Here is a 10525-nt window from a genome sequence, read left to right on the forward strand (position 1 = left end):
TTTGTAGGCGACATTCAGAAATCTTCACTTAGGTCTTAAATGATTGACGGAACACATTAGTCACACAGTGAAAGCAAACCTCTGGTACCTTAGAAAACAAGGGTAGTGCACAAATACCGGAAGTACTTGGCTGACTGGAAGAACATTTTACAGTTGTAATGATCTAATGGTCCAAATTTAATTATATATTTATAATTTCGATATCAAGCAAGTGTTGCGTGCCATCTTGAAAACAAAGTATGCAAAAACAGTGCAACAGTAATCCGTACCTTAGCCAACTTCTCATTAAAACCTTACCTTTACAGATAAACATTGTGTAAGTTAAAACACTTCTTACTTGTTATTCAGTGAGTGAGGATTTTGTGTAGCAAAAAAGAAAATAGCATTTCTGGAAGTACTGCCAGTGTATTAGTCAGAAACATTACAAATTTGAGCAATACTGCAAAGGGAAAGTATCTGTAAGCTTGCTGTATTGTACAGTGTTTCTATTATTTTGACCAGCCCTGGCTGAGATGACCAGATATTCAAAATGCTAATAATGCCTATGACTGACACACATCATCCTGAAACATTCACTGAAAAAAAGCACAAACTACAACATACAAATTCAAATTTATTGTAACACTGATAAGAATTGTAACACTTTGAGGTAAGTTAAATAATCCACATCCATGATCTTTTTAAACCAGCGGCTCCACAAAATATTCACCACCATCAGTAACAGTACCACAAAGTCTGCAAACAATGCCCATTTGGTTCAGTTCACAGTTTAATATGAACATATTTCTCCGATTCTTATGAGAAGAAGAGAACTATTGAAAACATAATCTCCTTTGTCTTTCAGTCACCGATCCAAATTTGCCGTGTGTGTTTCTTTTTTTTAAGAGATGAAGCTCAGTAGAAAAGATCCCCTGAGGGAGAAACATTCTTTGTTCTTCTGATGAGAGAGAAGCCATGTCAGGCAATGGCAGGCTCATTCTAAGCTTGCTACCATTTCTGCTGATGACTTGGCATGGACTCAGAGGGCACTAGGAAATACATTATGAGAGCATATCTGTTTGCTTTTACTGCAGTTACACTATGCACATAAATGTCCTCACAATGCCTGAAGAGTTATTAGTTACTCTACAGATGTGCTGCACAGCACTGCGTGTCTGCAATACCAGCATCCTGTAATGCCCTCAGAGTTTTGACCCAAGTCCTTGTTGGGAGAGTGGTCAGAGAATAGTTTCTCTGCACTCAAGGCTTTGTTCAGAGGAGGGGGAGTCTAGTGGATTAGTGGAGGTGCTGGTTGTTTGTGGGAGATGTTTGGGACGATGCATTGAATGGGACGGGGATAAGCTCAAAGCGCCGCAGCTCTGCAGGTGAAGATCCTCATGACCACGCTTCCTAGGACTGCCTAGGATACGCCCGGTCATCACCTGGGAAACACAACATTACATGCAGAATGAAAGATGGACACATGTTGCTAGTAGTCTGTTTTTTGCATTGCACTTATATGAGCTGAAACACTGTGTTTGAGTCAATACAACTCTCCATGAAAACCAGTAGCACTGCTATGCAACATATCACTGAAAAGAATGTGTAAGAGAGACATTTTAATGTAGACTGATATAATTCCACTGTAAAAAAATGCTCACAATGAATTTATATTAGAAAAATAACAATAAATACTGTAGTGTTTTTTCACTGCTAGTTATGATTTTGTACTCATAAATTTTTATTATTTCTTATAAGATTTCTCTACACTTCAGGAAAAAAAATATGACTATCTTATTCTGTTCATTTGGTAAGCTAAGAAAGAGTCCAGAATTTTTAGTTAAGGTGCTATTATGCAGACTTGCATGTAGCAAACTCTGTCAAAAGACATACATTTTAGTTAGGAAAGCAGCCATGCTTGATAGTGTAGCAATTGGGAGTTTTAGTGCAATGTCATTTTGATTATGCTGCCACCTTTTGGTACAGCAGTTCTTCTCAGTGCATTAAAAGCAAGCTGCAGACTTCTCAAAACAAGCTAATTAGGGAAATATGTAAATTACCTCCTTGAAGCACCTAGAGCCAACATATTTTCAAAAAATCACTCAAACTGAATCTCACTTTCACAATTATGAAGATTACAGCACCTTATCAAGTTATTTTATGCGTGATAATCATAGTTATGAAACTTTCTGATTGTGCTCCTCTGGTAAACATTTAAAACTAGTAAAGGTTTCTCCCCATTTTTTTAAATTCCTCTATATTTTTCTGGTGTGTAAAGGGAATACAGGGCCTCTAACCTAAGGTTGCCCATTTATTTTGTACATGGATCACTAGTAATCATCCAAACCAAATGGAAGAAGGCAGTTTCCTAATTTGCATTGAACTATTATATTATACACTGTCTTATCCAGTTACTGTACCTGATCTATGACACTGGCACTAAAGATGGCCTCCTCCATGTGTTTCTCATCCGATTTGATGACACATTTGATGTTGTTGACAACCTGTTGCACATCAGGAGGTAGACTGCAGCTCGAATGCTCCAGGAATTTGGCCACCAATATTTTTGTGTCTTTGTACATCTTAAGGTCAGCCAGGGAGTGTGGACGTTCATGGGTGGAGTGTGTGTGTAAGGATCGGGGTTTAAAATGGATGTCAACTTTCCTGTCCTCTTTCTGCTGCTTCCTGACACACATGCGACTAGGTTTAGCTCCAACTACCTCTGTTGAAACATCTCTTAGTTCTGAAAGTAAAACAGAAAAACTGTCAGAACACATTTAATAACATAGTTCTTTAAAAACCAGTGCTAATACACAGTGAGGTTGGTGCTTTGAGTAAAGTGGATTAACAGTTCTCTGTGTCAGTAACATATTTTCATTGTCAACTCAAAGTTGCAACTCAACTAAAATTGAAACTTTTTTTGAAAACTTATTTATAAAAAGACTGAGTACTTCTTCCACCACTGCTGAGTTACCCATCACTACATGAACTCATAATTAGTATGTTTGTACCTCGATCTGGTGAAGCATGAACAGAATCTTCAGCAGCAGGGTTGTTTACAGAGGTGCAGCTGCCATTTTCTCCTGTAGAAGGGGAAAAAATTTAATGTAGACCAAAAAAGCAGGAATTAGCTGTTACTAGTGATCCACTATTCTTTACTAACTAATGGTTTACTGTAAGCTCTAAAAGGCAGTATTTATGCTTTGTATAAAACCTGTGTAATATTCTTGCTGCACTTACTTCCTGTTGTAGAGGAGCAGGAAATAGGGTCGCTGCTGGAGCGGACAATGCGTGCCAGCTTGCGGTACCTTCTTGCTGCTCGGAGCCCCCAAGGCTTATCTGAGGGTGAGGAGCCACTTTGGGCTGAGGTAGAGGGTGGCTGTGATGTGGAGGAGGGTGACCAAACACTGAAGCACAGCCTGGGGCCACGTGGCCTGTTAGTAGGGGAAGGGGAAGGAGAAGGAGCCAAAGGACTGATGGCTGAAGATCCTCCCAAGGAGGTCACAGAGGTGGGAGAACAAGGCTGAGGTGGTGGGGGGATACTGACCGGGAGCGTGAGCTTCCGGCTCATTATTCGTGCTTTAATGAGGGAGTGTGCTGATGGTTTAGGTGGTTCATCTGGTAATTGTTTGGCCGATGCAAGCTCGTCACATATGTGCATTGCAGCCCTGAGGTCTTCACATGGATGTATGTTATCTACAGAATCCTCCTGGTCCAGATTGCTAAAGTTTTCAGAGGACCAGTCCGGAGAGCGTTCCAGAGACTCCTGGGTGTGTGAAGACTCACTGTATCCAGTATCACTAGGACGAGCATCAGTCCTGGGCAGGCCATGATGGCAACGTGAGGAGTCACGTGTGCAAAGTTCCAGACTGGTGCAGCTTCCATCAGTGGGGGCAGTGTGGAGTGTGCCATAGGGTGAGGAGTCAGAGCCTTGGACCTCCAGGGAACACAAGTCCTCTGAAGAACAAGTCTGGTCCTGATCAGCCACTTCTGATACCATCAGTGATGCACTATCCACCGAGGCTGAAAACGGGGAAAAGTACAATCAGCTCAATTATTAATAGGCAAAGACATCTGACAATCCTCTGCAGTGTTTACTGTCATGTTCCAACAGTCTTTACCCTGAGTGCTGAGTCCTGCAGTGGTGTTTCTCTCACACAGACTAGATCCAGTGGCCTGTTGCTCTATGCTGGTGGTGACCTGTAAAGAGGAGATTATTGGTGGAGATGGAGAACATAACAGCATTTTTAAATAAAATGCTTTGAGCATATAAAGAAGAAGTTCAGTTCCTACTGGATATTTTGTATGTATTGCATAACAGCAGATGTGGCAGCAAACTATACCACGGTTTGGTCTATAGAGGGCTCTATAAGACCACAACACACTAACATAATATCTTAGCTTTAAAGGGCAGGTAGAGAAAACTATTGCATCATGTAGAGTTGAATAAGAGGCTTTAATTAAACTCACTAATGTGCTTTTCAAGGTAAAGTATACATCCATATAACTTGGTTGGTCAAATTATGCAGAGTCTCTTGCTTGAAATCATTAACTGATTATCATCTGCCCTCTCGCTTTTTCTGCAATTGATCACTTCCTGCTTCCATTTGTTATTTACAGCAACTGCTGCTATTTTATTGCAAGTTAGAAAACAACCTATAGATTCCTTTTTGAAGGGCAGTTTTCAAAATGAGTGTGAAGAGGACTATGGAAATAATGTGTAATGAAATAAGAAATGAAATGCCTAAGGTGTTAAATGAGGTTGAGAATATAATACAAGATAAAAGGATTTGCTAGCACATTAGATAGTTATTTTTAGCTTTAACAATGAACCTGAATAGCTCAGTCAAAGGAAGTCACAGGAGATCACCACAGTATGTTTGAAACAGTAGATGATACTCAGATTAAAATTGCTGATTTTTAACTTATCATCTTGACAAAATGACAAAACTAGACAACAACATTTTCTATATGAATCTGAAATATATATATAGTAGCAATACAATTTTAACACATAAAAAACAGACAAGCTATTTAGTACAAAACATCTGACAAATTACATGTTTGTCATATTCAATTTATCCTCAGGCCTGAGGTCTATAATAAAATCTGAATCTGAGGATTAACCTTGAAGTCCCCTTGCTTAGAATGCTATCTCAATAAAATTTCAAATTTTAACCACATTACTACATTTTTTAAAAGCAATTCACTTCTTAGATTAGAAAAACTGACCTCCATTTTTGCTTGTTTTTTATATATATAAATATATATATATAAATGAATGTGATGCTTGGTTACCTTTACAGACAGTTCAGGAGACACTTGCTTTAAAGACAGAGTGGGTTGTTTTTGCTCACCTGGCTAGCAGGGGTCTGTCCCACCACAGACTCATATGGAGGGGGCAGGTCAGTTGGATACAGGGTCCCTGGGCTGTTGATAGGCACCCCATAGATGGCACCGAAGGGAGAATGGGGAAAGTCCAGATGCAGGCCTCTGCAAGGGACAGAAAGGCAGAGTTTTAACACAACAATTAAAAAAAAACTGTAAAAAATACAAATGATACTTCAAATGACAGAAATTCAAAGAGTGGAGGAGTGCATTACACCAGTCACGCAGTGCAGAGTGTTTAAGAAACTGGCACAACAACAGTAGTCATTTCATTTAGCACTTTTCAAAACAGTTACAAGATGCATTTAAGTAAAAACAAAGCTAAAAGGTAATAAAATTAAAAGTAAAGGTCTAAAACATAATTCTGAATTAAAATAATTACAATAATACAACAGTTGTGAAAAGGCCATGTGATAAAAGAAGGACACAGAGTTTATTTGCCAGAGGTTAGCAGGAAGGGAGCCTGGATAAAAATCCAATCTGAGTCAAGAATACATTAAATTGTCTATTTAAAACATTAAGAAAGAAATGATGAAAAATATCCTCATCTCCAACACTCAAGTCTGGGTGATATATAAGAGTAGTGCCTGTGCACCACCCCCGTTTCATAATTAAGAATAAGCAGCCATGCGTGCAGTTATATTTTTTAATTACAACCCCATTCTCCTCTAAAATGGCAGAGCATGAAATACATCCTGAGACTTTTCACCAATTATCTGATGCATGATGATGTCATGACACATCCATAGCCCCGGGCAGGGACACCATAAAACATTCCCTCTGCCTTGTTTATATTTATGGCATAGCTCACAAACAGATGGGACTTCCTGCCAAATGGCTACATGAGCAGCACTCTCTTTGACAACACTGAGAAAATGGGCAGGGTAATGAGGGAGGGGGGTCAACCGAACTTTCACCACAGCTGAGAATCATGAAAATCACAGCTGCTTAACGGAAGGAAATGCTCCAGGTGGCCATGGATGTTACAGTCACAGTCAGATAGTAAACAGACATACAGTATGCTACTGCAGCCTAATATGATGGATGTGGATCTGTCTTTGGATGCAAATGTTGCTTTGGGCATCTCTATCGTCACCATGGCATTCTTCAATAAATAAAAATGTTAAATCAGTTTTTAACCTGACCACCAACAAAAGACCTTCAATAGACCTTCAATAGACCTTCAAGCACCTCCCAAACTAAACATCATGTTTCTTTTCTTTGGTGTATGTCCTCATGGAGGCTTTGCCTGACCTATAAGTCCAGTGATTGAAATGATAATAAATCAAGTGTAATGTTAATTGAAAGATGTTTTTTATGTTTGCTATTGGTTAAACTATTGTCAAAACACCTACAGCAGAGAGGAGGAGAGCAGAGTGTTGACCTTTGTGCTCCTTGCTGTGCTCTGTCTGGTGCTCTGTTATCTGAGTATAACAGAGGGGATGCAGGCCACAGTCTTCTGCACACAAGGGCATCCCGTTATGTCTGCTTACTTTGATAGGGAAATTATAAATACTGAAGGGAGCATGCCATACTTTGCTCTTTGCCTGTGGAGTGCTCTGATTTCTGCATGCACTGACTCCTTTTGCAGAAGGCAAAATTAAACATCAAAAAAGGCAGATCTTGTCTTCTTGACTTTATTGTAATACTTCCATAATACCCCCATGATCAGTTGCTCCACCTACTTTGCTGTCATTGCTGCTCGTGCCTCAAATTATAACCACTTTTATGTCACATATAGATGTCCAGTACCTGATTAATTACAGGAGCCTGTGGAGTTGCCAAAAACAATGCTCCAAAAATGCATCCTAAATCTTAAATATGCAGAATGTGCTATTGTGACACTAAATTTTCAGAGAGGTCTCTGCAATTTCCTAAATAAATAAACTCCCAGTGCAAATGCACAATGTAAAGAGAACATGCAGCACCTTGATGGCCAATTTGAATTGTACATCTAAAATGTACTTTATGTTTCTTTTGGCAAAAAAGAATATACAGCAATATATGCTAGACTAAAAGGTGTTTAAAGGGGGTTCTGATTAACATGTTTGCCACTGTACAGCAGTGGAAAGGTACTCGGATTCTTTAGTAAAAATAGTAATATCATAGTGTAGAAATACTCTGCAGCACCACCAGGATTCTTACTAGGAATCAATAAAGTCTTTGACTATAGTGTATTTTTGTTTTATTTGTCCAATTCTGAAAATTAATTAAAGTTATCAAATAAATGTAGTCGAGTAAAAAGTACATTTGCCTTAAAATGTAGTGAAGTTGAAGTATAGCAGAAAATGAAAGTACTCAAGTACAGACACCTCAAAATTATACTTAATTACAGTACTTCAGTAAATGTACTTGGTTATTTTCCACTGCTGCTATTGTGTCTGAACTATATTTGCTGTGTATTCCCTGAAAGTATCCCAGAAGATACAATGGTACCAGAGTTCTAGCACATTGTGTTAACGCTGCAAAAAGATATGATGCTGATGAGTAATATTTTGTCTCTCACCTCTGTCCATCCATTGAGGGGGTGCAGGTGTATTCTGGGGGGTAGTATGGTGGAGGGGGAATGGGAGGAATAAACTCATCAAAGTCCAGTGTCTGGTGAAGGATGGTTCCATGGGGCGTCATGCAGTCAGCGTTTAGCGCTCGCGCTCTGTGTGGCATAAACTGAAACACAGCATAAAAAGAACCGTTATCAGGTCCTAATTACCCCAGATAATGAATCCTTAGTTATTTATTCATAACTGTAAAGCATAATTTGTCCAGGGGCAAATGACTGCTCAAATGTGATGTGTTCCCAGCACCTCCCTGCTGTTGTGTCAAGCAGGTGCATGTACTCACATTTGTGTTGCTGGTCACCGAACAAGCTTCACTGGAACAACTACAGTACAAATGTTTTGTGCAGGGCCACACTGAAAAAATGTTTTTAAAACACTGTACATTGACTCTCTTGACTCTTGAATTGTCTAAGCGGGATAGTCCAGTTACAGCCAGCCTGAGTTTTCTAATCTCCAGGCTGCCACTGCTGCTATTGACTTGGCTAAATTTACTGAGCTAAATAAAAGGTTAACACCTCTTGTGGTAAATGGGAAATGAGGCCACTCTTGGAAACTCTGTTGAAGATAAGAAAAAGTGCTTCTGCTTTTTACCTCACTGTAAATCAATAGCTGGATGCCATCATATTCAGCTACTTCAGTTTATCCATCCATCCACTCAGAATTGTCAGTTACACTCAGGGGATGGTTAAAGTTAGTAATGTTTTTTTAAAAACATTACTAACTTTAACACAAGTTAGTAATGGATGCAGACTAAACTAAGCTAATGCTATTTTCTAATGCAAGAAAGAAGCCATCAGACACTGTTGATACGGTGACGTTAGAGGGGAAGAAAACTGATGTTTATACATGTTATAAATATCTCAGAGTTTGGCTTGATCAATGGCTCACTTGTAAGCAGCATCTTGAAAGCCTTGTACATAAGCTTCGACTGAAGTTCGGGTTTTATTTTAGGCACAAGACTTGTTTTTCTCTGGAAGCCATGAAAAGACTGGTTGCTACCAGAGTCCTTAAGATAGAAATGTTGGCAACATTGAAGGGTCAAAAACAGTAGTGGGTCACGTGACCTATGTAGCTTCAGATAGTTTCAACCAGCTGACTCAGATCCTTTGTTTTCTGTAGGGAACAGTGGGATTTATCAGCAAATTACTACTTTTAGTGACTTTCAAATTAATTTTGTGTTCTGTTGTTGTAGATAGCTCAGCTTATTTAGCCAGTTAGCGAAGTACCTAATCTATTACTGTAAAGTGACAATATTTGAGATGGACAGTCAAAAGGTTGTAAAATGTGTTGCGACACATGTTGCTAACTTAAAATGTCGTGAGTATAATTACTACTATTGATTTCAACTTCTTACTTTGGAAGACAGCAGCCAAGTCAGTGCAACGCTATGGCGCTGCTCCTGATGAACTATTCAATGTTCCCATGATCCGCCATTACTGTGAAAAATGGTCCTTGCAGAGTCAGTGGAGATGTTGCCACTGTCCTTCTTGATCCACTCTGATTGCTGCTACTTTTTTACCTATTCTTGACTACAGTGACTTGTTATATACAGTATGAATGACCCAGCACAATATCTTCACAGGTTAGACACTGTTTGTCACAATGCATTAAGAGTCATAAGAAACCTAAAACAGTAACTGTGTCCTGTTCTGTGTTCTGTACTCCAAAGTTGGCAGGCTGTACATTCTGTGCACTGTTTGAGCCATTGAAATATTTTTATTTATAAATGTATTTCAGATCAACTGCCTCTATGCAAAATTATTTAAAGCAGAGTTCACAGAATGTGTAAAAGGTTCTTGCATCTCATATTATTGCACAGCTGTTTGGTAACATGAGCAGTGTTGCTTTATCTTCTCTGCTGTTGATGTCTTTAGAGACATGAAGTAACTATTGTTGAAACACAAAGGGAGCTTGCTTGGACATGCTGATTTCCCTCATGACTGAAAGCATTTAACTGTTGGTAATAGGTTAATTGTTCCATATAAAATGACAAAAGAGGGTCATACTGAGGACGATATACCTCTGAGGAAAAATTCACTGAGAAGTTAAGCTGTTTGTTTCAAATCCAAAATATTTCTGAGATGCAGGTGAACACTTGGGGAGGTCCTATGACCTTCATTGTGTATATTTACACTAAGCTGAATTTACCAAGTAGGATCATTCAACCAAAAACTCAAACATTGCTCTCCATCATCTTAAAATGGATAAAGATTGGAACATCATTCCTGAGCGGTATGTGTTTACCTAACCTGATGATTGTGATCTTCAGACTTCAGGGTGGCCAATGAAAACTAAATAAAGTCCTCTATTGTTGCTGTCAGCCCTTCCATCACACTCACCATCTGCAGCACATCAGTTGAGACCATCTGCATACAACACATGGCAGTGGCTAGAGCACACACAATGGTGGAGATGACGTTAAGGGCACAAACGGTGAACAGCAGATCCTAAAAGACAGTGGGGAGATGAGGAGACTGTTAGAGGAGCAAGGAACAAAAAAAGACAACCACACAGCAATGGTAAATGTCTAATCTGCATTGTTAACATATCTAAAATAAAGGTTCAAGACTGATAAAAAAAAGATTTGATGTCTATGTGCA

At 39.1% G+C, this 10525-nt stretch overlaps 1 protein-coding gene across 3 annotated transcripts in view; it reads right to left on the reverse strand.

Annotated features, from left to right (window-relative positions):
* Positions 1–459: 459 nt before the first annotated feature.
* Positions 460–10525, reverse strand: part of fam189a1 (family with sequence similarity 189 member A1) — a 73687-nt gene continuing 63621 nt past the window's right edge. Inside the window, exons 5-12 of one of the 3 annotated variants that reach the window (XM_020606700.1) lie at positions 10265–10372; positions 7874–8034; positions 5337–5472; positions 4101–4179; positions 3220–4002; positions 2991–3062; positions 2400–2722; positions 460–1421 (exon numbers count right to left, since the gene is read on the reverse strand). In XM_020606700.1, coding sequence (XP_020462356.1) covers positions 1218–1421; positions 2400–2722; positions 2991–3062; positions 3220–4002; positions 4101–4179; positions 5337–5472; positions 7874–8034; positions 10265–10372 — 1866 coding nt within the window. In that variant the 3' untranslated portion in view covers positions 460–1217. The remainder of the gene's footprint in view (positions 1422–2399; positions 2723–2990; positions 3063–3219; positions 4003–4100; positions 4180–5336; positions 5473–7873; positions 8035–10264; positions 10373–10525) is intronic. The other 2 variants (XM_020606707.1, XM_020606715.1) reach the window with 2 other exon arrangements.

This window comes from Monopterus albus, unplaced genomic scaffold (genome assembly GCF_001952655.1).
Source record: "Monopterus albus unplaced genomic scaffold, M_albus_1.0 scaffold4.1, whole genome shotgun sequence".
NCBI lineage: Eukaryota > Metazoa > Chordata > Actinopteri > Synbranchiformes > Synbranchidae > Monopterus > Monopterus albus.